The sequence below is a fragment of the Chrysemys picta genome, chromosome 10 (genome assembly GCF_011386835.1).
Source record: "Chrysemys picta bellii isolate R12L10 chromosome 10, ASM1138683v2, whole genome shotgun sequence".
NCBI classification, from domain to species: Eukaryota; Metazoa; Chordata; order Testudines; family Emydidae; genus Chrysemys; species Chrysemys picta.
In genome coordinates, this window is record NC_088800.1 from 88,094,888 (window position 1) to 88,122,570 (window position 27,683).

Consider the following 27,683-nt stretch of genomic DNA (forward strand, 5'->3'; position numbering starts at 1 on the left):
CTCAAGATTCAAACATACAGTGTTTTTTTTGTTTTGTTTTTTTTTAAACTTTCCACAAAGGTCAGGTTTTGTAAATCTCTTACCATTTTTGTTGCTCTCCTTGGCATGCTCTCCAGTTTGTCCACATCTTTCTTAAAACATGGCATCCAAACCTGGACAGATTCCTCTAGCCGAGGCCTCACCGTTCCCATGCAGAATGAGTGTTACTTCCCATGTCTTACATATAAAACTCATGTTAATACACCCCAGAATATTAGCTTTTTTTCACAACTGCTTCACATTATTGGCTTATGTTCCATTTGTGTTCTGCTATATACCCTCAGATCCTTTTCTGCAGTACTACTGGTTAGTCAGTTATTCCCCATTTTGTATTTATACATTTACTTTTTCCTTCTAAAGTGTAGTACTTTGTACTTGTCCTTACTGAGTTTCATCTTGTTGATTTCAGACCAATTCTCCAGTTTGTCAAGATCATTTTGAATTCTAATCCTGTTCTTTAAAGTCCTTATTATGACCCCTTCCTGCTTGGTGTCAGTCACAAATTTTATAAACTTAATCTCCTCTTCATTATCCAAGTCATCATTAAAAATGTTTAAGAGTACCGGACCCAGGACAGGCCCCTGCGGTGTCCCACTAGATATGTCCTCCCAGTTAGACAGTGAACCATTGATAACTTCTGAGTACACTTTTTTGACCAATTTTGCACCCATATTACAGCAATTTTGACCACATTTCCCTGGTTTGCTTTTCAGACTATCATATGGGACTGTGGCAAAATCCCTACTAAAATCAAGGTATATCATGTCTACTGCTTCCTCCCCGTGCAGTAGACCAGTAACCCTATCCGAGGAAATTAGGTTGGTCTGGCATGATTTGTTCTTGGCAGATCATTGTTGGCTACTACCTATCTCCCTGTTACGCTCTTGGTGCTTACAAACTGATTATGCATCCGAAGAAGTGGGCTGTAGTCCACGAAAGCTTATGCTCTAATAAATTTGTTAGTCTCTAAAGTGCCACAAGTACTCCTGTTCTTTTTACAAACTGATTAATAATTTGTTCCAGTATCTTTCCAAATATTGAAGTTAGGCTGACTGGTCTATAATTCTCTGGTTCTCATCCCCTATTTAAAGATAGGTACTATGTTTGCCCTTCTTCAGAGTTCTGGAACTGCATGTGTTCTCAAAGATAATTACTAATGGTTCTGAGATTTTCAGCTAGTTCCTTTTAGTACCCAAGAGTGAATTTTGTCAGATCCTGCCAACTTGAATACATCTAACTTAGCTAAATATTCTTTAACTTGTTCTTTTCCTAGTGGCTTGTTTTCTCTTCTCCCTTGTCAATAGTAATTGTATTAAGCAGCGGTTCACAACTGACTTTTTTAATGAAGACTAATGGATATTTTGTGTCAAACATCTAGTACAATAACTCTTCACTTAACGTTGTAGTTATGTTCCTGAAAAATGCGACTTTATGCGAAACGATGTTAAGCGAATCCCATTTCCCCATAAGAATTAATGTAAATAGAGGGGGTTAGGTTCCAGGGATTTTTTTTTTTTTTGGTTCCAGACAAAAGACATTGTATACATATGCAGCATAAATTTTTTTTTAAACAATTTTAAACAAACAGTTTAATATTGTACACAGCAATGAATGATTGTGAAGCTTGTTTGAGGTGGTGGAGTAAGAGGAAGGAATATTTCCTAGGGAATGCCTTGCTGCTAAATGATGAACTAGCACTCAGCTGAGCCCTCAAGGATTAATACGCTGTTGTCACACTCTACAAGGCAGCATGGACTGAGGCAGGAGGGAGGAAACGCAATAGATGCAGGCATTAGTTGCAAACACTTCCCTGCAAAAACTGAACATGATGATGAGGCCATGCTATCCAGCTGGAGTGCACCACTCCCTCCTCCTGACAGCACATGCACGGCTACACAGGTGCTGACTTTCCAAAGTGCTGGGGGGTGCATGCATATATGAGAGAGAGAGAGAGAGACATGCATTGCCCCTTTAAGTATGCTGACACCACTTCAAGTACGTTGTCCTTTTAAGGAGATCAGACAGGAAGCAACAACTTCCAGCCAGCTCCCTCCTTTCTGTCCCTCTTCTCTGCTTGTGGAGAGGGGGTACAGAGCCCGGGGAGGGGGGGAGAAGGAGCAGGGGGACTTTCTGATATCAGCACCTCTCTCTCCCGCTCCCCCAGCAAGCAGGAAGCTCCTGGGAGCAGCTCCAAGGCAGAGGGCAGGGCAGGAGCAGGAGCAGCACGGCAGCGGGGGGAGGGACAGCTAAACTGCTGCTGGGCAGCTGCCAAGCACATACCTTACAGGGAATTTAGGGGAGCTGATGGGGGGAGGGGAGGCTGCTGGCCCCCCGATTCTAATCCCCACAAGTAAGGGCTGCTCTTCCAGAGAATCCTGCAGGCAGTGGACAAAGCAGGCAGCTGCCAAACCATGTTATAAGGGAGCATTGCACATCTTTAAATGAATTTGTTCCCTAATAGATCAGCAACGTAACAATGTTAACCGGGACAACGTTAAGTGAGGAGTTACTGTATGACTTCCTCGATCAGGACTCTCTTTATGCATTAGTAACGATAATGAGTAACATTTTGTTCTTTGATTTTTTTTTTCTTTCCTTTTATATTTGAATAAAGATCACTTCTGACAGTATTTAAGCATATTGCTCAGTAACTCAGTTATTGCAGAAGCCTAGTACTGGCTGTTACAATGGAAATAGTTTGACAACCTATTTACTTATATTCTTATACTGCACCCATCGCTGCCTTCGACATTCAGGTCAGGCCACAAGTGCAGACCAATAGATGTTCACATGCTCATAATTTCAGTTTTGTGAGACTGAAGCAACACATTGTCCATTTTTGGTTCTTATAAAGATACTTCCTTTTAGTTCCTACAGAAACTCCTTGGGTGAGCTTTGAAACTTCAAATTTGGCATATAAATAGTCATTGAGAAATTTATCCTCAACCAAGTTTGGAAAAAAACAATGGTTGAATAATTGAGTGTTAACGAGGGCCAGTTTGCAGTGTGCAGTAGAAAAGGTCATTAAGTTTACACTTCAAGATATGGTGTTTATGCATGCTGATCCACTTTGTGCATCCACCCTTCAGTTCACATAAAAAGCACCCTTCTGCCTTAAATACTTGAATTTTAAGTTTTCAGAAGACCTAATGTCCCAATGTGTGTGTTTAGTGGCTTAAAAGCGCTTATGGTGCCATAAGGTGGTGGAGTTTCTCATGCTCTTTTAAATATTTAAGATTTACTTTAATCTGGTCTGAAGGATTTGAACTGAGTTAGAGGTTTATGCCATTGTAAGAACTTAATGCACCTCAAAACATGATGCCACTGTAAGGATTTCAATTAAAGGGGAAGAAATTTTGCAAAAAAAAAAAAGAAACAAAACACCCCTCTTTCTGACCACATCTGATAATAAATATTGTAGCCTGAGGGCTACATGTTTTAAAGATTGTTTGTTATATATTTGAAATTTTTTTTATAAATGCATAATTTTTAAACCTTGACTGTTTCTAATCTGACTTCTCATCTGCTTCTGTCAACTTCAGACTTCTTACACTCAGATAATAGAAAAGTGAACATCCCTCCTACAGTTTTTATTGAGAAGTAAACTTTCAACAAAATGCCCACTTCTGGAGCAGTGTAACTCTGTTTACATAAACCTATTCAGGGGGTGTAAAACGGTTAGCCTTAAAGTATAATACTTAATAGTACCTATTTGAAGTAAATTAAGATGTTGGAGTATTCTACTCTAATTTAAAAAAAATTGGCATATAAACAAGCATGGTATGACGATAGAAAATAATTTGGTGTAGATTATGTGAGAACTAAGTATAGATTTATATTCTTCCTAATGCATTGTTAGAAGCCGAATATGAAAACTAGTTACTGGAACATTCTAGATAATCTGATGTAGCATAGGGTTACCATATTTTGAGTGTCCAAAAAGAGGACACTCCACGGGGCCCCAGCCCCGCCCACACCCAAGCCCCAACTCCACCCTTTCCCCAAAGTCTCCGCCCCCTCCCCTGCTTCCCGCGAACATTTGATTCGCGGGAAGCCTGAAGCAGGTAAGGGGTGAGGGGTGGAGGGAGGAGGCGCGGCCCAGTCTGGCCCCCCCCGGCGTCTCCAGCCTGGGTCGGCTCGGGCCCTGGGGTGCCGGCCCCGGGCCAGTCCCCAGCCCAGCACCCCCAGCACCGCCGGCCCCTGGCCCCGCATGTCCCGATTTTCCCGGACATGTCCGGCTTTTTGGGATTTCCCCCCGGACGGGGATTTGAGGCCCAAAAAGCCGGACATGTCTGGGAAAATCTGGACGTATGGTAACCCTAATGTAGCAGAGACCTTCTTGCTTGTATTCAGGCAAGGAGACACTGTGCATTCAGCTGTTGTGTTTTGTGTGTATCTGATCAAAACTCCCCTATTATGAAACTACTTATTCCATACAGACTGTAAATCCACTTGCATTCCACTAACACATTCCTTCTGAAACTTTTTTCTTTTAAAAAATTTGAAACCATTGTCTTGAAAGCCTCTTCTCCTCCCAACCCCCTCACCCCCTTCACCACTGCTGTTTGGAACTCTTCCACCCTTTTTCATCAGTGAACTGTTTTATTTTGTCAAATTGTAGGCTACATTGAAAGCCTTTCTGCTGCTTCTAACTCTTAATCTTCTGGATAAATTGATTAAAGTGCTCAAGGACACTATGCAGGACATGGAAACATACAATAGCAGTCTTTTTATTTATTTATTTATTTATTTATTTATTTTAGAGCATATAAAAAGAAAAATAACTTCAGGAAATAATTTTGCTAAATTTGCCTGAAACACACAGCAGAGATGCATGTCTTCTTGTAGAAAGATCCTCAATGATTTAGTGTAGCATATTATGTTGTAACCCTTATGATTTCCTGAAGAGGAGAATAAAATCTAGTTTATTGATTACCCGGTGGTGTTAGAGGCCCTCGTTCAGCAAAAGACTTAAGCGTGTACTAAACTTTAAATACATTGACTTCAGTGGGACTTAAGAACATGCTTAATTGATTTGCTGATTTGATGATGTGGAATATCTATGGCAAGGGGTTCATTAAACATCTATTGGCATAGGGACTGAGGTTAATACAAAATTCAAACTGTGACTGGGAATGAAGACCAAGGTGGCATCCTTGTATATCTTTTTAATGAACCAGTTACATTGTGGGTTTTTTCCCCTAAACCAGGTTGTCTTGGCCCGAGAATTGGCAACTTCCAGAGAATATGCCAGTAAGTAATGATTCCTTCAAGTTAAATGTTTTAGGCATAACATTGAAATAGGTATCTTTAACTATAATCACTTTAAATTATTCTGTTATCTCCTTCCCCTCTAATGATGGAAGAGTGGGAGCAACTATTAATCAGGGACGTTTGGCATTTTTTAGAGTGTCAATGTTATCTAACCAATCAGTTTGCAAAACTACTTAGTTTACAACATGCCTTGTTTGGGCTCAAGTCCTCTGCATTTTCATTGTTCTTCTTCGTCTTCAAGTTAAAATTCTAGAAAAACGTCATATCATAAAAGAAAATAAGGTCCCCTATGTGACCAGAGAGAGAGATGTAATGTCCCATCTGGATCACCCTTTCTTTGTGAAACTCTACTTCACATTTCAGGATGATGAAAAGCTGTGTATCCTTTTTGAATTAAATATTTATTACGAAGTGTTTGAAAGTAGCAAGTGAATTATTTCATTAAAACCTATAGATCTTTACTGGAATAAGAAAAACATGGAAAGAAACTGAGCAGCATTTTCTTTGGGGTGATAAACTCTTTAGCATCTAATCATTATTGAAATAGCTACTTGAATTCTTGAGTAGATATTAAACCACAAATATGTCAAGTATTTTCAAACAGGAGGTCTCAAGTTTATGTAACACTATTTATACATGCCAGTTTAAATAGACATAGTAATATAACCTACACCCAAAATTTCATGACCCTTTAAATGATCATCACATAGCAGAAACTATATATTTTAAAATATTTTTAAGCCGGTAGTGTTTTTCCAAGAAACTATTTTTCTAGTCACTTTTTTTTTTATATAGGAGCTACCATATTGTGTTCTGCTGCAAAACTACCAAGAGGCAGAACAGAAATAACAAACCTAGGGTTGCCAACTTCCTATTGGCTGAAAACCGGACTCTGAGGTCCCACTCCCTCCTCTACCTCTTCCCCTCCCCCCCCCCCACAAGGTCCTGTCCCATCCCCTACTCTGCCTCTTCTCCCAAGGCCCCGCAATCTCCCTCTCCTGGCTGGATCATCTCCACCTCACTCCCCTGACCAGGTCCAGGACAGGATAGGGACAGGAGCTGCTGCAATCGGATGTGAAGTCTGCCTGCAGGTAGGAGGCAGCCCTGGCTGTGCAGGGGCAGGTGTGAGTTGATGACACTCCTCCCCCACGTTAACTGGACTTTTGGTGTCTGGTCAGTATATCTGACTAGACACTGCCCAGTCTCCTTTTCAACCTGACTTTCCTGTTGAAAACCGGGCACCTGGCAACTCTATCCTGAACTCTACTAACATCATTAATACTATAATATAAATTAAAAAATCAAACTGACTATATCTGTACTTTATAAGAGATGAACAGGGAAAACTCAGTATTAACTGTATTAGCAGTGTCAAAATTAGTAGGAGAAGATTGTGTTTAAGTTGATTTATTTAAAATTTGTTTTCTTACAATATTTTACTTTTGATACAGGCGGTAAAACAAAAACTGAATTTTAAAAAAAGGCTTGGCCATGTTCCTTTCTTATATTCAGTAATTTGTGTCCATTAAATCATCAGAGTTGTTAAGCTTCTCTCATCTAAAATGGCATGTAGAGTAATCTGAATAATGGGGCTAAGGCATTGAAGAGGTTCTGCTTGAGCCTTTTAGTAGCAGTTCTTAGAATTACTGTGCAAGAGACCTGACTGGTCATTGGTTACAGTGTGAAGAGGAGATCCTCTGTGTCCCAACAGGAACGTGTAGTCTTTATTCCCCAAGGCATCTCTCTCCAGCCATTCTTAAAGGTTTGTTTATTTCAAGTTAATTTTGTGTTGGTAAGTATTCTCTCTTCAGAGGGCTGGCGTCTGAGGTCCCCTTTTTATTCATAGAATAGTTACAATACCAAGCTATGGCAAACTTCCCTCTGAGCTTTCTGCTCTGTAGTGGTGCTTTCTAGGGATGAAAAGATAGATCTAGTCTCCTTCCAGGGCTCATTTTATCCTTCATGATATACTTACTGAGGCTACCAACAGTAGGCAGGATGTATTAGTCTCTTTTTGTAATGTGGACACCTGCTCACTACAAACTGGACTGAAACCAGTGCATTTTGTATAACTCTCCAAACGGCAGTCAGATGGTATGACCCTTAAGGCAAATTTTCAGCCTGGCCATAACTGGGTCTCTATTTTTTGCAGGAGCTAATAGCTATAGGTAAAGTTTTAATCAATTATTTAAATGATTTAGACATGTAATTAACCATGTCTCAAAACAGAGGATTTAAGCATCTAAAGTACCATATAAAAATGGAGAGCAGTGTCAAAAAATGTTGGCTTGGATTAGGACTAAGACAGTTTTGGAATTAGGCTTTCTATTCCTTCCATAGTTCTCATTCAATCTTATTTTTATTTTAGTCCTCAAAATAAGTTTGAGTTTGATGTTTTAAAATGTTGTAATGATGATCCTTAACTTTATATTCAGATTTTGGACTTAGCTATGCCAAAAATGGAGAGCTTCTAAAATACATTCGCAAAATTGGCTCATTTGATGAGACCTGTACCAGGTTTTATACTGCTGAAATTGTATCAGCATTAGAGTACTTGCATGGAAAGGGAATAATTCACAGGTAAGGTACTTAATTGGGACCAACACATTTGCAATGGTATGTAATAAGAGTAGTTCTTTTTTTTTTTTTTTTAAAGGCTCACTTGTGATATAGTTTAAATATGAATAAATAGTGTGGTGTTTTACAAAAACTACATAACATAAATTTTTTTTTTGTGAGTATAAGTGTTCCCCTGCTGTATTATGAATCAAAATCAAACTAGTGCTTGTGAATAGAGCCCTGTAGCGGGACTGAGATTCTGTGGGTCCTGTAGGACCTGCTGCCATAATAGCAGGAGTGGGTAAAATGTACTTTATTGCAGGGAGGATTGGGTGGGCAAAAAAAACATATTGTGGCAATTTGCGGGAAAACACTAAATCTGTTGTCAGTTTGTCATAAATAGAATTTCAGCAATGTAAAGCAAGTTTTTCTTTTTTTAAATAAAGGTTATAATACTTAAATTTAAGCAAGGGATCGAAAGAGGTTTGATTTCCATAACAGGAGTTAAAGTATTTTTTTACATGGTTTAAGCAAGATTAGTTTTATTCCTTTAGTGGTAAAAAATTGTCTGAATTCCATATTTTTTATATAATATATGAGAGAGAGAGAGAGAGAACACATGGGGGAATCTCTGTCTTGTGGGATCGAAGGTTTGTGTGGGTGGGAGTGGGATACAAATACAAGAAACAATGTGGGAATGGGAGTGGATATTGCAGGGTGGGAGCGGGATTTAAGAAACAGTCGTGAGCAGGGCTCTACTTGTGAATTAGTGTGTAGGAGACTATATAAACAAAAGTAAAACTGACATTAGTCCAGGTTTTACCTTTTGCATTTCTACTCGGCTTGGACAAAGAGCAGAAATGGTGAAAAGACAATGTAGGGTATGTCTACACAGCAACTGGACATCCACGACTGGCCTGTGCCAGCCAGCCAACTCAGGTTTGCAGGGTTCGGGCTGTGGAGCTGTTTCATTGCTATGTAGACTTCTAGGCTCGAGCTGGAGCCCGAGCTTGGGGGACACAGACAGAGAGAGAGAGACACAGACACAGAGCAAGACACCCCCACAGGGTTCTAGTGCCCGGGCTCCACCTCGAGCCCAGAAGTCTACACTGCAGTGAGGCAGCCTTGCAGCCTGAGTCAGCGGGCATAGGCCAGCCATTGTTTTTTCTTCGCTGTGTAGCCATACCCTTAAAGTCTAGTTTAGATCATCTAAAATGGTGATGACAACACAGCTAAGGGTGCAGTTAATATTTATTTTGAGTCCCTTTTTAAAACTAATTTTGCTTGTTATAGGAAAATGTTGAACCTTTCTAAAAGCTTTTAATTGGGTCTCTAAAGAGCCCCAAGAGAAGAATTACAATCTTGTTGTTTGGATGAGAATATTCTGTCATGTGTACAAAATTGGTTTGCTAACTGTAAATAGATTGTACCCCTGTTTGACACAATAGCCAAATGGGCAGGGGCGGTTGGGAGTGGAGATTGTACCATAGAATCTAAAGTTGGTCATCTATTCCAAAGGTTCCCAAATGGTGGTTCCTGGAACACTTGCTCAGGGTCTCTGGAGAGATGTCTGATCATGTGATGCTGGCTCTTCTTGTTTCCAGTTATGTTAAAAAAAAACTAAAAATACATTTTCTAATATTTTTGCATAGAAACAGTTGTGAATGGGAAGGGGGAGGAAATTGGTCCATGCATTCTGACAGGGAGAAGATGTCCATGAAACACTAGGATAGAATAAACACTATAAAAGAGTTCAGGAGTTCAGTTTCCCTGCCAGTAATGTATGGGAGATTCCACAAAGGTCAAAAAACAATGCTATTTAATATCTTAATTACTTATAGGGAAGAGGGGCACTGTTTCCTGTATTGTTTTCTTTGTCTTTTATGTAATCACAAGAGTTTTTAAAATGTGTATAAATTTAACTTTATTTATGTATTTCTTTTAGTAGGGCTTTATTAGAAATCTGGCATTGTAGGAAAATTGCTTGTAGATGTCTTAAGTTTAGAATGTTATGAAGGTAATTATGGGCAGCTCAGTACTGGGTGGTGAGATCAAGTTTCTGCTGATATCACAATCATTGTACAGTTGATTTATTTAGGAAACCATATTCTATTAAAAATGCTTAGAACTCTCTTGGGGTTTTCTTGAACCCTAAGAAATATGACAGCAGATAACCAGACATCTTAAAGTGGTTCTACTTTGAAAAGTAACTCTGTAGAAATGGCACCTTCTGTTCTTCGAGCTTTTGTCCATATGGGTTCCACTGTAGGTGTCCGCACCCCTTGAGTGAGAGTCTGGAATCTTTTAACCCAGCAGTGACAATAGAAGTCTGTGCCCCACCCTGAGTATATAAAGGACAGAACAGCCCCAAGTACCACTCGGTTTCCTTCTCCCTGCCATGGCAGTGAGTTGGAGCAACATAGAGTCCTTCTGCTTCTCCGTACATCACAGATAGTAGTAGTTTTATAGGTAGTTAGGATTATTCTTAGTAGTTCTAAAAGTTCAAGTTGTTAGAGCCCATTGGCCAAAAGAACCCCTCCCCCTCCCCCCCAAAACACACACAAAAATAACTTTTTTGTTTTTCCCTTGATACCATGATTCACACATGGCTGAGTCTTGGTCCCCGGGTTTTAAAATCTGCCTAGCTTGTGACTCACCCATGCCTGCAAGCGATGCTCATGCAAAATGTTTATTCTGCTTGAGGGAGTCTCACATAACTGAAAAATATGCACTTTGCATGTCATTTTCAAAGCATACTCAAAGAGCTTATGATGCCTGTCTGAAAGTTTTCTTCACAGAGAAATCTAGAAGGAACATATCAGACTCTGAAGCTCCTTCTCTAGAGAATGGTATTCCATTAAAGCCATTGTCTATCAGTTCCCTGGCTACCAGGGAAACCACTCTAGGTGTTAACTAGTCTTCTGCATCCAAGGCTATGCCTTACCCCCATGCTTAGCATACACTGAAGCAATTACTGGGTAAGTTAACTGGTGATAGCCTAACCCAGAATATCATGACCACATTACAATGTTGTCCTCACCTGCATCCATACTGGTACTGTATCTGGCTGCGCCAGGCAATAAAGCTGTCTGAGTACTTATCCTAAGATTTATAGCACCACAATTTACTGTGCCTCTGTTTGCATTCACAGATGTTGTAAGACAACTTGTCTGCCCACTCTGATGGTTAAACACTGGTACAAGGGCTTGTTAATGGGCATTGTTGTGTTGTATGAAACAGAGATGTGTGAAGCTGGAGAAATTGCCAGCAGGTGAACTGCAAGATGGATGCTGAGCAGAGGCAGATTGATAGTCTACTTCCAGTTGGGGGGTTTATGGGAAGGGATTGGAGGACCATTGTGTCCCAACTGTTGTGGCTGCTCAACTGCACTGCAGTTACCTCAAGATAACAATACACATTAAAACCTACCTCTTTGTCTGCTCTGTAGCTCAGGGAATGGTGGCTATTATGCTGTGTAGCACTGATAGAAGTGTGTGGCTGTGTGCACTTGAAGAGTGCTATGGGAAAAACTCACGGTTGAGCTCAAGTTAAGTCTTCAGTGAAGACAAGCCTCCAAAGACCTCATGCTGCTCTGAAACATTCTGGGCTTATCCTTTTTCCTTCTCAGGTCAGTCAGAAAAATCCCACCTGCTGAAGGCAGAGATACTTTGTGTTGGTCAAAGTCTCCAGTACCAACAAAGAAAAAAAAAAATCCAGATTATATTACACTGAGGCTTCCAAGTTGATTTCCTTCAAATCAAACTGGCACAGTATACCACCAGACCCTTCAAGGGTTTGTTTCTCTACCTCACAATCACACTAGCGATCTTCTACTGTCCCTACCAGCTCATTATAACTATTGGCTGCAGAACCATCTATCACTGATTCCTCGGAACTGTGCTTCCAGCTGTGTCAGCCACTTCAGTACCAGCAAGCTTGGTGCTGATTACATTGGTACCAGTCCCTGTTATTTTTCAAAAAGCAACAGAGGGTCCTGTGGCACCTTTGAGACTAACAGAAGTATTGGGAGACTTGCATCTGAAGAAGTGAGGTTCTTACCCACGAAAGCTTATGCTCCCAATACTTCTGTTAGTCTCAAAGGTGCCACAGGACCCTCTGTTGCTTTTTACAGATTCAGACTAACACGGCTACCCCTCTGATACTTGTTATTTTTCAGTGACCTTTTATAGCTCCAGTGGACTTAATGATCACTCCAGAACTGGAGTCTCCTCTAATGGACTTTTCTCTGCTTTCTATGGGTTTGAAGATGGTTCCAGTACAGAAACTAAAGGTACTAGACATGAAGATCCCCTTTGACCTTCATCACTGGTACCAATGGCTGTCTCTTAGGAGATACAGGGATTCCATGGAGAAGTTCTACTATTCTGACTCCTCCTCTCGTGATAGTAGGAGTAACTTCTCTGTTTTATCCTCATTCTCCAAATATAATCCTGGAAAGGGAGGTGAGGAGGAAACTTTCTCTTCAGAGGTCCCAGCTTCTGACAGGACTCAAACTTCATTGTTTCCACTACTTTGATATTCCAGGCCTTATCATTATGGGACATAGTTGTGACCTTACTGGGAAGGATTGAACCCACAGCAATTTCCAGGTCCTGACTCTTCTAAGTTAAGGTGAAGGAATCAACCCCTTCATAAGGAACCAGCCAAGACTGTACATTCTGCAGATCAACCTATCATGCAAGAGGTTGAACAGGGTCCTCGTTTTGGAGAGGATGAAGGGGAGCCTTTGGAGGAATATAACGTTCAGCCCCTTCTGCTTGCAGTATCCTCTTAATCTCTGGATGAAGCAGTTGTTCTTCTTCGAGAGATGTCCCTGTGGGTGCTCCACTCCAGGTGTTGGTGCGTCCCTGCGCCTTTGCTCAGGGATGCACCAACACCTGCAGTGGAGCACCCACAGGGACACTCATCTCGAAGAACGTCAGTTACTGCACAGGGTGAGTAACCTCCTCTTCTGTCATCGTCTGCTACGATAGATTTCAGTGCTTTTCAAGACTTGCTTAAGAGGAAGGCCAAGGCTTTTTAGAAATTCCTCTTGAGATGGTTCAAGAGGATTCTCAATCTCAGGGCCACTTGGCCTTGCCATTCAATAAGGTAATACTCGCTGCTGCTAAAGAACTCTGGCAACCCCCTGCCTCAGTTGTGGCAACATCTAAGAAAACAGATCACAAATGTCAAGTACTTCCCAAAAAGTTTGAATATTTCTTTGCACATCTAATCCCACTGTCTCTTATGGTTACAAGTACCCACAAATGTCCAAACAATGTGCCCCCCCCCAAGTTGACTCCCAGGAAGAAAGAACCCAAAAAAATGGACCTGCTTGTCAGGAAAGTATATTCTTTAGCTAGCCCTCAGATGCAGATAAGCAATTATCAAGCTCTGATGGCCAAGTACAATTTTCTCCAGAAGAACAGGGTTATGCAGCTGAACAAAAAACTCCTGCATGATATTAAGAAAGAGCTAAGTAATGTGGCCATAGAAGGGTGCACTTCGTGCCAAAGACAGCTCTTCAAGCATCATTTAGATTATTCTGATCCTGCGGCTAGATCTATAGCTTCAGCGGTATTAACTATCCACAGATCACTGTTACAGTTGGCTGGATTCCCAAAAGAAGTCCAAACTGTGATCAGGGACTTACCTTTTGAAGGTCTTGACCTTTTCAGTTTAAGGACAGATGAGGCACTTCATACCTGAAGGACTCGAGAGACCCTCCATTCTCTAGAGCTCTGTGCCCTTTCCAGAAGAGGAAGCAGAGTCTGAGCCACTATCTTTTTCTAGACAAAGGCCCGAGATGTCCTCACTGTTATCAGAGACCTTTTGGATGCTTGTAAGAGCCTTGTTATCTGAAAGAGAGAGGCCCTACCCTAAGTTCCCTCTAAGCTACATGGCCAGGCGGCCGCCCAACAAGCTATCAAGTGCTGCGCACTTCAAGTGTGCCTCTGCCCACTGTCGTGGTGCTCCTGCCCTCTGTCTTGGAGCTGCTCCCGGGAGCCTCCCACTTGCTTGCAGTGGGGGGGGGGAAGGAGGGTGCTGATGTCAGGGTGTCCCTCTCCCCCCACCCCGTACCCCATCTCTGCCGAGCCAGGAGAGGGGGGAGTGACAGGGCTTAGGAGTGGGACTGAGGGAGCCTGCTGAGGGCTGCTGTGTCTGCTGTGAGTGCCAATCTACTTAAAAGGGCAACGTACAGTAGCAAATCATAGGGCTGAAAAGAAACAGTAGCGATCAGGATTTTAGTGAGTCTCCACCATTTGGGCTGCATTTTACCATCATCTGAAATACTGCGCTTTAATTAAAACAATCCCTGAGTTTCTGTCTTTTTCCATTGTGAATATAGAGTCATAACACTGTAAATTGATGTGTAAACACTAAAGTAACAGTAACTTCCACAGAGGAGCTGCCTGTGGTGGAGAGAGAGGGCTGGGTCCTCTGTAGAATAGGGGGGAGGGAGTGGGGGTTTCAGTGAGGAATGTGGTCTGGGAGATGTGTTCTTCCATCCTGGATCCATGTTGCCCAGGACTGGGGCAATGGCCTGACTTCTCTATCGGTGCACAGCTCCATGTCAGAGCTGTTAGCCAGGACTCCACACTTTGGGCGTACAGATACTTTTAGTCCCCTGACTAGTCAGCATGGGAGGAAGCCACTCCACTTCTCCCAGAACTCAAGGGCATGCTGTTATACATACTTCTGTGCCCAAGTATACACACTGGGGCTTTAAGGAAAAGCACCATATAGCGTGCGAGTTAGCAATATTGATTACCTGAAGGATTCCCCAGGGCAGATGCTGTCCTCTGGGGAGTCTTGCCAGGCTGTGAACGTATTTAGAGGCAACACGTGTCTGTCTCTCACACTGCGTGTGTGTGTGTCTGTCTCACACACATAATCTTTCACACTCACCTCCCAACACATACTTGTGGTGGTGATGTTACTACTTGATATTTCCTGCAATGCACATATATTTTCTGTAATTTTATTCTTCCAACATGCTGTTTGAATTTTTTGATTTGTCTGTGCATTTCATAATTTTTATTTCTCTTATGCTTAAATTTAATTCTTTGAGTAGTGAGTTCTAAAATGCCTAACCTGTCCTGGCTGAAGTAATTATTCCTTTGGTAACTTTTAAAAAATATGTGTATTATATCTAGGTTTTTTGTTTCTACTGGTGACGCACATCTGCACATTACCTCGATAATTCGTGCACATAACAAAATTCATTCCGCACATGAATGGAAAAAATTAGAGGGAACATTGCAATTGACTAGTCAGTTTTAGACATGATTCAACATGAGTACTTTGTCTAATTTTGGTCTATACCAATTCCCTTTTCAGGGACCCTTGTCACAACAAACTACTGCTGGTTGAAATAGGTAGTCATCTTCACTGATGTGTGATCGAGATGGTGCCTGTGCCAAGGGGTTCTACTTCCATTTTTCTTGAAGAAAAAGGTTGGCATCCCTTTTTAGATTTGATGTCTCTACAGGTTCATCCGTTTATCAGACACACGCTGGAACTGCCAATGTATGTGACCTTGAAAATTCTGGAGTCTCTGGATAAAGACCCCCTTCAGGTCTGTCAGAGTCTCCATTCCATCAACCCTTCCCGCAAAAGACTATTGTAAGAGATGCATCTAAGCAGGGGTTGGTGGTCCCAAGAGGAGTTGTGTTTACATATAAATGCATTAGAGTAGATGGCCCAGTCATCTCGTTTGCAAAATATTCCTGCCCAGGCTTCAGAACTCCACCATCCAAATCCTGATGGACAATATGATGGTGATGTATTGTATAAACAAGCCCGTAGGGTGCAAGATCATCCTATTAGGAAGCAATCCTCTTATGGGAATGGTGCATTTGTCATCACATCCAACTCTTCATTTTTCAGGCATTCAAAATGATTTAGCTGATTTCCTCATCTGGAAAGGCTCCATCTCCAACAAATGGGAGCTAAAAGTCTCAGTTTGAGTCAGGACTGGGGCGGTGAGGGTTCTGTTGTTATTTATAGCAAATAGGTTCACCAAGAAATTACCTATATTTTGCTCCTGGAGAGGAATGAGTCCAGGATCTCTAGCAGTGGGATCAATAACTGTTGCACACTTTTCCACCTGTCCAGTTAATCCCCATAGTGCTCAGGAAAATGTCTGGACAAAGCTCAAAAAGGCTAATAGCCCCTACTTGGGCTTGTCAGTTTTGGTTTCAGATGTTGTTCATCTTTCACTCCAGCTGACTCCTCAGCTCCTGATCGTTCCTGACATCAGTTCTCAGACTGCAGTCCAGTCTTCTACCCAAACCCAGAGACTTTACACTTATCAGCATAGACACTTGCTGGTTAACCTTGCTTGAGAAGAATTGTTCATCAGCTGTTCAAGAGGTCTTGTCATAGTAGAAGAGCCTCTACTAGGCTCATATGCTTAACTAAATGGAGACTTTTTCAATATGGTCTGACTAGAGACTTACCCAGCCACGAGACTCTTCTGCCCCATTTATTCTGGGCTATCGGTTTTCTTTGAAGCACTCTGGACTGTCAGTCAGTTCTGTCAAAGTACGTTTACAACTATAACTGCATTTCACCTCAGTAAAGGGTTATATAAACTTTTTTTTTGGTCATCCATTTCCAGATTTTGAAAGGGTCTGACATTTTCCACCAGTTAGCGACCCCTTTCTGGTTTGGGATTTGTATGTAGTTTTGAGGTCATCAATGGATCTTCCTTTTGAGCCTTCATACATCTATTCTTTGTATCCCCTTTCCATAAAAACTTCATTTTTAGTGGCTGTCACTTCAGCTCATAGTGAGTGTGTTGCAGACTTCAATGGCTGGACCCCCTTACATACTATTCCATAAGGAGAAAGCTACACTCGGGCCAGGTCACACATTTCTGCTGAAAGTGGTTTTGGACTATCATTTTAACTGATAAGAAGAACAGGAGTACTTGTGGCACCTTAGAGACTAACAAATTTATTAGAGCATAAACTTTCGTGGACTACAGCCCACTTCTTCGGATATGCATCCGAAGAAGTGGGCTGTAGTCCACGAAAGCTTATGCTCTAATAAATTTGTTAGTCTCTAAGGTGCCACAAGTACTCCTGTTCTTCTTTTTGCGGATACAGACTAACACGGCTGCTACTCTGAAACCTGTCATTTTAACTGATTTTATACATTTACCTGTATTTTTTTCCCCCTAAGCCTCATGACTCCCCTGAATGTGAGACGTCCTAAAGGCCTTCAGACTTTTCATAGCCTTTGGCAGTAAATCTAAAGGACAGGCAGTTTCTGCACAGACTAGCAAAATGGATTTCCGATTGTGTTAAGATTCCTTGTACTATAAATAAGTTTCCTCTTCTGCATTCAATTAGGGCACTTTCTACCAGGGCTCAGGCTCCTCAGTAACATTTATGGGGAGTTTGTATCGGAAATTTGTAGGGCAGCTACATGGTGTTCAGCTCATACATTTACTAAACACTTTTCTATTGTGGCAGCTTTTAAGTCAAATGCTCAATTTTGCCAAGCTGTCTTGCAGCCATTATTTAGGTAGGACTTATACAGGCGAGTCTCCTCTTATGCGGGGGTTCCGTTCCGCGGTTAGCGCGTAAAGCGAAAACCACGTATAGTCAAAATTACATTGAGTTGAATGGCGGGCGGAATTGCCCACACTACAGGTACAGTATTAAAATTGTTTTTTGTTTTTTTTGCCTATTGCGTAAAGCTGAAATCGCGCATGTTAAATGCACGTAAGATGCGACAGACCTGTATTACCTACATCCTTGAGAGGTAACTGCTAATCAGTCACCTACAGTGGGATCCATGTGGACAAATGCTGAAAAAAGAAAGAGGTTACTTACAGTAACTGGAGTTCTTCAAGTAGTGTCCCTATGGGTGCTCCACTGTAGGTGTGCTTGCGTCCCTGTGCTGCTAATTGGAGAACTTGGGTATCCATGTCTGTTAGGCCCACACATGCACTGTCTCTCCTCATGCTGTGCCACGAGGCTAGTCAGCACGAGCAGGCTAACTCCCCTCAGTTCCTTTTCTACCGCCGCTGGCTAGAGATCAAGCTATTTGCAGTCCGTTAGGACCATAATTTTAATCTGCAGTTCTATAGTTAATTAGCCTCATAGTTTGTAGTTGTAGTTCTAGCTGTTGTTTCTCCTTCTTTTCTTTTACGCTTTAAAAACAAAACAAAACTTCAGTTTCTTTCCTGCTTTTTTCCTCTTTGGGGACTCCTTGAAGCCTGGTGAGCCCGGCATACCCTGTAGGGGAGGAAGTGCCTCTCTTGCAAAGAGGCAATCCCTGTCGCAGATAAGCACTTCAAGTGCCTTTAGACCACTCTCTCCCCCGATTGACACAGCTGACCATCATTCCACAACCATTTGGGCATTGATTTGGCAACATTCCACAGTGCCTGGGAATGCATAACTGATCAATGGGTCCTACAGATCGTTCAAACTGGGTATTTCCATCCACTTTACCTCCCTACACCCTCCATGACACCTTCCACATCCCTCTTCAGGGCCCCTTCTCATGAGCGTTTACTACGACTAGACATAGATTGCCTCCTCCAGTTAGGAGCCATAGAACCAGTACCTTGACATCTACGAGGCAAAGAGTTCTACTCTTGTTATTTCCTAATACCCAAAAGGAAGGGCGGTTGGAAACCCATACTAGATCTCTGGGCTCTCAACAAGTTTTTCAAGGCTCAAAAATTCAAGATGGTCACTTTATCAACAGTCATTCCAACGTTGGAACAGGGTGACTGTTTTTTGGCCCTTGACCACCAGGACACCTATTTTAATATCTCAATCCTACTGGCTCTCAGATGATTTCTCAGATTGACTCTGGGACACAACCTTACCAATATAGAGTGCTAACCTTTGGGCTATAATCAGGCCCAAAAGTATTGTAAATGTTCTCTCAGTGGTTGCTTGTTTACGTTCTCAAGGGATAATGATCTACCCTTAACTAGACAATTGCCAATCTCTCCAAGAGGCTCACCAAGTCACTGAAGCTACAATACACTTGTTTACGGAACTGGGTCTACAGATCAACACCTAAAAGTCAACCGTCACTCCACTGCAACATCTGAAATTCATAGGGGCCGACCTTGATTCGTTACAGGCCAAAGCCCTCTTACCTCACCACAGGTTCCTATCCTTAGTCACTCTCATAGACACCATTCAAAACAGCCCACAAATACCAGCTGGGCTCAGTCTCCAACTCTTGAGGCATATTGCAGCATGCATGGTGGTAATACCACATGCCATGCTTCGAGGATGCCTCCAAATGTGGTTCAGCTTGGTTTACAGACCAAACAAGGACAGGCTGAACAAATCCCTGTCACCATCCACCAGGATCAAAAACTCCTTATACTGGTGGAAGGACCCAGCCAACATTTGCAAAGGGGTCCTCTTCTGGCAAATATCACTGTCATTGCTCCTCACCACTGATGCATCACTCATAGGGTGGGGTGTACATCTAAACAGCCTCATGACACAAGGCAAGTGGTCACTGGCAGAGATATCCCTTCACGTCAATCTCCTCAAGCATTACACTGTCTGTGGCTTACCTCCCAGGTGAACAAAACTCAATAGCAGACAATCTCAGTTGCAAATTCCCACACAACCATGAGTGGGAGATACATCTGACAGTGCTTCATAACCTATTCAGATGCTGGGGGACACCATCCACAGATCTTTTCGCCACTCGACAAGAAATGTCCATGCTACTGCTCCAGAACGGGGATGGGACAGCACTCCCTGGGCGATGCTCTCCTCCTCCCCTGGAACAAGGACTTTCTCTATGCCTTTCCTCCATTTCACCTATCGTTGAAGGTCCTGTTGAAAATAAAAAGGGACAGAGCTTGTCATTTTGATTACTCCTACTTTGCCGAGACAGACGTGGTACCCTTACCTGGCACAGCTCGTGACGTGCCCGCTGATTCCTCTTCTGGCCATCCCGCACCTCCTCTCGCAGAATGGAGGATGTACCCAACATCCAAACTTGGGGATTCTCTGCATCAAGGCATGGCTTCTGCTTGGTTCCAACACCTAGAAAGCTCCTGTTCAAGGGAGGTACAAGAGGTACTATTACACAATAGGAAGTCCTCGACATGATGTACTTACCTGCAGAAATGGTCCAGGTTTCAGATTTAGTGCATGTCCTAATAAATCTCCCCAACATTCACAACTCTTCCCTATATCCTAGACTATGCTTTGACCCTAAAATGGTCGGGACAATCTCTAAGCTCTCTTAGGGGTCACCTAGTGGCTATAACAGCTTTCCATCAACCTGTAGAGGGCTACACAGTGCTGTCAGACTTAACTACTAAAAGGTTCCTCAGAGGTATAGTAAACCTCTTCCCACAACTTTGACTTCCTATCCCTACATGGGATCTAAACCGGGTGCTGAAAGAACTGACTAGGCCTCCCTTTGAACCCATGGCCATCTGTTTGTTGATGCACCTGTCAGTGAAAGTGGCCTTCCTGATGGTGATTACCTCAGCCAAGAGAATAGGACAGAGAGCAGCTCTGATGGCTCAACCCCTCCTACACAGTGTTTTTTTCTGGACATGGTTACACTCAGGCCACATCCAAAATTCATCCCAAAGGTAACCTCTCTGTTTCACATGAATCAATTAATTCACCTTCCAATCTTCTACCTCAAGCCTCACCAAGACAAGAGGGAGGCTATATTACATGCTCTAGATGTCAGGAGAACCCTGGCCTTCTACTTGGATAGGACATAGACCTTCAGGAAGTCCCCTAGGCTTTTCCTCTCCATTGCAGAAAGATCTTCAGTCTCTGCGATATCAGCCCAAAGGCTCTCCAAGTGAGTCTCAAATTGCATCAGACAGTGTTACCAAGTTCGTAGCATGACCCCTCCAGACTATTCATACACACTGTAGCAAGTCGATCTCTTCTTTCATCACTTTCTTCAAGAATGTCTCTATCTCTAAGATCTGTAGAGTGGCAACATGGGCATCAGTCCACACTTTCGCAGAACGCTATGCAATTACTGGGGATTCCACCTCCAGTGCCATCTTTGGCTCCACCATACTGTCCTCTGTAATTGACCTGCTCCAAAGTCCCAGCCCTTCAGGAGGGATGCTGCTTGGGAGTCCTGACAGTAGAGCACCCATCGAGACACTATTCGAAGCAGAAGAGGAAGTTACTCACCTCGTGCAGTGTGACAGGGTGCTGGGCAGGTAAATTGGAGCTCCAATTAAGGGAGGTAAATTGGAGCTGGCTAGAGAAACCTGAACCTGATTGACAAAGGGGAAATGGCTACCAGCCTAATTAGCCCAGGACTCCATAAAAGCCTCAGAGGAAGGAAGCCAAGGGGCAGACAGAAAGGGGGAAGCCAGAGAGTGGAAGGAGAGTGGTAGCTCTTCTCTCCTGGGTGCAGAGGCTGGAAAGTCCTTCAGACTGAAACCCCCAAGCTGTATGTGTTGAGAAGGTGGTGGGAATTGCACCCTGTAAATAAACTGCACTGGTGATTGCTGAGCCAGAAGATCTGAGTGGTTTTTGGAACAGAGCAGAGGCAGGAGCAAAGGGAGCCCTCTTACATGCAGTAACGATGGTTCTTCGAGATGCATGCCCCTATAGGTGCACCACAACTCACCGTCCTCTCCTCTACTTTGGAGTTCTTGTCTGTAATTCTGCAGTAGAGAAGGAACTAACGGGGGTTAGCCCGCGCATGCTGACAAGCCTCATGGCACAGCACAAGGAGAGACAGTGCATGTTCGGGACTGATGGACACTGCTATTGAAGTTCTCCGATCAGCAGTGCAGGGACGCACACGCATCTATGGTGGAGCACCCATAGGGGGACACATCTTGAAGACCATCGTTCTTGCATAAGGTGAGTAACTTCTTCAAGATGCTTTTGTCCATATGGATCCCATGACCTGCCATCCTTCCCCACTAACAGTCATCCTCCTAGATACCAATATTAATGAAGGAACTGAGTGGTAGTGGGGGCTACTCCACCCTTTTTGCTCTTGTGAGTGGGGAAAAGACGGGCATTAGGGTGTGCAAGGCACATGCACATCCTCCAGTGGCCACTGCTGGCTAAAAGATTCTGGACTTGCATGCATGGAGAGGCACACACCAACAGTGGGATCTGTATGGACAAAGACATCTCAAAGAACTTGATTTACTGTAACATAAGTAACCTTACTTTTCAGCAGATCTGTTTCCTGTGTGTATTCAATCAGTTTTCATTGCTGTCAGCTCTGCAGAGTTGAAATGGCTGTGGGAGAATGAACTGGACTACCTTCTGGTTTACGCATCATTAACAGAATTATTCAGCTGCATTGCCACCTGAGCAAATCAATAGACTTCAAATTCTGCTCTTGGGTGAAATCTGCCATTAAAAATCATTTTGTTGCACAGACATAACTGGCATGATCTCAGGAAAATCATGTCGCACAAGGGTTACTGAAAGCAGCATTGGACTTGCAAAGCTTTTACTGATGAAGCACGAGCCAGAAAGACCCCAGCTTGACTTTCAGATCTGTCTGAGTTTTCAGGGCTAGCATTGGAAGAAAGGTGGTGGTGTTTTTTTATAAACAAAAAAACACTTGTAAACTGGGGAAATTTTGATACAACAATGACGCAAGAAATGTGAAACCCTACAATGCTATTTTTCATGTTCACTGTTAAGTAGAACCACTTAATTAGTTTCACTACAGCATCTGCTGCAGCTAGGTGTTGGTTGGTTGACTTCTGCAGGCCTCCAGTTGTGATAAAAAACAAGACCATGTCAATGTGTAAAGTTAAGCATGTGCATAAGTCTTTGCACAATTATGGCCTTAGTATAGTTTTCATCTGTCTCATTCGTGCAGTTTTGTGGGATGATCATTCTTGGGCCCTTGATATTTCAGACTTAGTGATGTTTTGTATTATAGTTAAATAGTGTACATTTCATGTCCGTATTACCATCAGTCTGTCATATGTTCTTTAAATGTAAGGTTTACAATTGTCCTACTCTTTTTGGTGGATTTTGTTGAACAAGTGAGATGCATGCTGCCCTCCATTTTGTGATTAACTCCTTTTAACTTTTAGAAGGATTGGAAAAATTAGTGGGCTTTATGAAATCTGCTGTTTCCACTCTGAATGTTGATTTCCCCCAGGTCAAATAAAAATTGCCACAATAGTATTTACAGATTTCCTGTGGTTTCTTGATGGATTAATGATATGTACAAAGGTTTGTATATACAGTGCTATGACCTGTAGAATTCATTTTTAAGGCTATTGTTAGCTTCAGAATTGAAATGTGATATCTGGTTTTCACGTGTTTAATTTTAAATTTGAGACTCCACCTTTTTCAGGGACCTTAAGCCAGAGAACATTTTGCTAAATGAAGAGATGCACATTCAAATAACAGACTTTGGAACAGCAAAAGTATTATCTGCAGATAGTAGACAAGGTATGCAATTGTTCATATCTCTGATCCTGTATCCCAGTGAACTACTCAACAAAAAGTAGTTCCCTGAAATGTAAATTTCTTGAATTTTAAGTTAAACTGTCATCAATTTTGAACACTGCATGTGATTATACTATAGTCTAGATATAGTTTTGTTGGTTGTCATAAAACAATTCTGACTCTAAACTTCTGCTTAGGTGGATCAGCTCATACAGTGTGAATTTAGAACTGGTTGTTTGTTTTGAATAAAGCCAATTTTCTCTCCAGTTTAAAATGTAGGAAAGGGAGCTTAATTATTTCTTCTGTTTCTGAAGAAAAGAAACAAAACAGTATATCCTTCTGACTATCCAGAAAAACCTCTTGTTTTTTCTGATTATATGTGCTAGGATTCGTCTCCCATGGCAGTGACTTAAATTAAAATGGGAGAGAGAGGCAGGTATTTTGGTGCAATTAATGATGGTAGATTATTACTGAAAACACAGGGTATTAAACTTCCTGAAGTCTTGTTTTGGTATCTTTTAAAACTATATAATTAGCATTAAGCTGGCTTTTGCTGATGACTACTGCGATACTCAGATAACATACTGGGAAATGTCCACCACTTGGGGATTTAATTTGTAATAGTTTTTTTAGAAACAATCTTCCATGCAATGGCAGGATCTGTGTGATGTATTGTAGTGTGTTTTAAACATTTCAGACAAGGAAATGTTGACCAATATATGGTGGCTAGCGCGCGTGTGTGTATACCCACGCATATGTATATATAGATACCTATATAACTCTATACTTTTTATACCCTATCTGTATTGTGTACATCGTCACAAACTACATTTAACCAATCCGCTTTCTGCCTTGTTTTTCTGGTAGTATGGTGTACCTCATATCTTGTTTGTCCTGATGCTGACAACTTTGCTATGTTTTTTTTTACCATAGCAGGTAGAGAGTTACTCTCACAGACCAGTACTGGAATGTCCCAAAGGAAGAGGATAAGATATAGACTTGTTGTATGCTAGCACAAACCTAGGAGGTGCCTTCACACTCTTGGTATTTCAGATGCAGGTGTTTAGAACAGAAAGATAAGAGGTATACCATACTACTAGAAAAACAAGGTTGAAAGCTGATTGGTTAAATGTAGTTTGTGATGCTGTACATAATACCTTGTACTTGTAAATAAGTAGGGTATACAAAGATGGCATTAGGGGCGTAACTTTGGGAGCACACCTTCTATTTAAGGTGAATATAACAACATTGAATAAGACTGCTTCCTGGAGACTGGTATATAGAACTTTTTTACTGTACTATATTTTTATTGTGTCATAGCAAAAAAAAAACGGACTGACATTTAGTTATTTGGTCTCTTGAATATATTTCACAATGAACTAAAATGTGGTCAGGAAATTGACTATACAATTTATCAACAAAAAGACTTGGATAAAAGTTTTTAATAAATAACCATCTTAAAGGTTGCCTTGAAACTGCTGTGCATTGTAACAACTTGCTGATTTTCCTTGCTCTTCAATAGACTGAAAAATAAGAATAGCATGAGGTGAACACAAAGCCATCATGTGTGTCTTCATGCAATATACAGCCTTCATTTAGGTAAAGGAGCATAGACTATAGTACTAACCATAACAAGGCACTGCCCTGAGGAAGAATTTTCAGTAACTATTTAAATGTATGCTCATGGCTTGTTTAGGACTACTCTGAGAGAGGAGGGGCAGAAAGGAGTAATTTCCAAGTCTTGTGTGTTCAGGGCCAAGATTCTCCAATTACTGTCAGAGTTGCTAAATGTAAATGGAATGGGGTTCCCTGCTCCCAGTAGCACTTTCTTTTCCTCAATACAAATCTTGGTGGCCTGATGCCACCACAGTATATGCCCTCCAGTGACGCCAGACAGTGTTGCTGTTCATCCAGTGGGTTTGTTTTCTGGTGAGTGATGATGCATGTGCTACAAGTGAAGCAATGGATTAGTTGCAGCACAAGCTTGCAACATCAGAGGAGCCCAGCAGGTGTGGTTTATACTACACTGGGCACCAGAAGTGTGGCTTATGAAGTGCCAGGCACTGGGAAGAGGCAGGAAACACAAAGTAACAGAACACAAGCTGAATGAGCTCCTTTTTAAGAGATATGATAACTCCAACATATTTGAACTGTAATATTCTGTAGCGGTCTGGCAAAACTGTTAAAATGTACTAGCAGAGTCAAAATGCCTATTTGCCTGCCCTCTAGCAAGAATAAAAGTGGAGGGGAAAAATTTTGTAATTGCCTATCTAAAAAAAAGTAGTTATCGTAGACACAGAATTTTAGTGGGTTCTATAGTGTTATGTACTGTTCAATAGATAAAATTTTGGTTTATCTAATTAAGGGTTTACTTATCTCTTTCCCTTTTCTCCCAGCACGGGCAAACTCATTTGTAGGGACAGCGCAATACGTTTCTCCGGAATTATTGACAGAAAAATCTGCCTGTAAAAGGTAAGTAGTCTTTGTGTTTGTAAAGAATTTTATGGACTTAGCTTAAATATTTTCAAAGAGGAAAAAATAGTATTTAAAATGTCTTATACTTTTAAAAAAATTTGCTTTAGCATCTTTTGGTTATTTTAAATCGAAATACATTTCCTTATTGGCAAATGTTGCTCCATGTGTGAGCACTGGCTTACTGGACTGCTCATGAGTTCTGGGTTCTACAGACATAGTGACTTACTACAGGACTGAGGATTTGTCATGAGAAAAGTTGATAGTGAAAAGGATATACGTCCTGGAAATACAGTAATAAACCAAAAAGTTTTAGACATGGTCTTGCATCCAAATACCCTCCACCCTTTCTCAATCCATTTTGAACATAAGTCAGCTCCAACATGAGCAACTTCTGTTGTAAATTCAACAGAATGTGTTACATTTTCTATAGGTAGTTGGGAGGAGAGTCATGACCCCCTTGCAATGAAGTTATTTAGTCCACTGGTCTGGTCCTTGAATCCATGTGTGTTTTCACTGAGCTCCACGTGAGCTCTTCTGTAGTCCAGGAGTTAGCTTTGTGTCTCTGTTTCATCCTTAAGATCTTTTTCACATAGGAAGCCCATGCAGCTTGGTCTCTGTCCTCCCTGCATAGTCAGTTTCAGGCTGTAGTATCTGGCTATTCCCTCACCACAACAGAAAATTAGTGATTAGAAATAGGTATATATCACAGCTTTAAAATAATGTAGCTAAGTATTATACCTTTTGTATTCACTGCTTTAGAGAGTTTGGCTAGTGAAGGACTTTTTAGCAGGTTAGCCATCTCCTTTTAGCAGTGACATTATCCACTCTGTCTTTACAAGGAGCTTGTATTTTCTGAGTTGATAGGCTCTTTAGAGAGAGAGCCCTATCCTGAAAAAGAAAAGTTAATGCTAAGTCTTTTACCAAAGAAGGCGCAATATATGTTGCGGTAAGGTGATTAATAAGCAGCTTTTCAAGCCAGCATATCAAAAAGATCTTGCTGCACAATGATTCTCCTAAAAAGTGCCTCAAATGCTGTTTAGTCTCATTAGCCTTTTGGACATAAATGAAAGTCTTCAATGAAAGATTTGTTTTGTGATTGTAGGAGTTTTGTCTAAAGACCTGGGGAAGAGGGAAGTAGTTCTTGAGGAGCATACACAGCTGTATCCAAATCAGTGCCTTAGATTGCAACAGTAGTTGTTTTCCTGTTCCTTTGGTTGGTCTGTCAGGTATGCTGGCTGGCAGTGTTAGGAACAAGCAAGCTCAGATGTATACTTGGGTTATGTACAGACCGCCCCTCTCCCCCCCCCCCCCCCCCGACTTACGCAGTCGTTCCGTTCCGGAAAGCCTTGCGTAACTCGAATTTTGTATAAGTCGGAAACTTATACCCATACTGTCATAAACATACAGCTAAGGGTAGCATAAAATCCCTCCTTTACCTGTAAGGGATTAAGAAGCTCAAATAACCTGGTTGGCACCTGACCAAAAGGACCAATAAGGGAAGAAGATCCTTTCAAATCTTTGGGGGGAAGTTTTTTGTGTGTGTTTCATTGTTCTCTCCGGGACAGAGACCAGGGCAGGAAAAACCATCTCCTAAAACCCTACCTGAAATAAGCATCCAAGATTACAAAAATTGTAAGTAATAGCAAGGAAATGCATTAGCTTATCTTTTGTTTTAGTTGTGAATTTTCCCTATGCTAAGAGAGAGGTTTATTCCTGTGTTTTGTAACTTTTTGAAGTTTTGCTTACAGGGGAATCCTCTGTCTTTTAAATCTTATTACCCTGTAAAATTACCTTCCATCCTGATTTTACAGAGGTGCTTCTTTTACTTTTTTTTTCTTTATTATAAAGTTCTGCTTTTAAGAACCTGATTGGTTTTTAGTGTCCTAAAAACCCAAGGGTCTGGTCTGTGCT

General features: G+C 41.7%; 1 protein-coding gene across 11 annotated transcripts in view; it reads left to right on the forward strand.

Annotated features, from left to right (window-relative positions):
• LOC101943277 (3-phosphoinositide-dependent protein kinase 1) overlaps positions 1 to 27,683 on the forward strand; it is a 146,652-nt gene that overhangs the window by 35,887 nt on the left and 83,082 nt on the right. For all 11 annotated transcript variants that reach the window (XM_065560377.1, XM_042852995.2, XM_042852993.2 and 8 more), the window contains 5 exons: positions 5,250 to 5,292; positions 5,555 to 5,692; positions 7,749 to 7,893; positions 23,203 to 23,300; positions 25,694 to 25,769. In XM_065560377.1, coding sequence (XP_065416449.1) covers positions 5,250 to 5,292; positions 5,555 to 5,692; positions 7,749 to 7,893; positions 23,203 to 23,300; positions 25,694 to 25,769 — 500 coding nt within the window. The remainder of the gene's footprint in view (positions 1 to 5,249; positions 5,293 to 5,554; positions 5,693 to 7,748; positions 7,894 to 23,202; positions 23,301 to 25,693; positions 25,770 to 27,683) is intronic.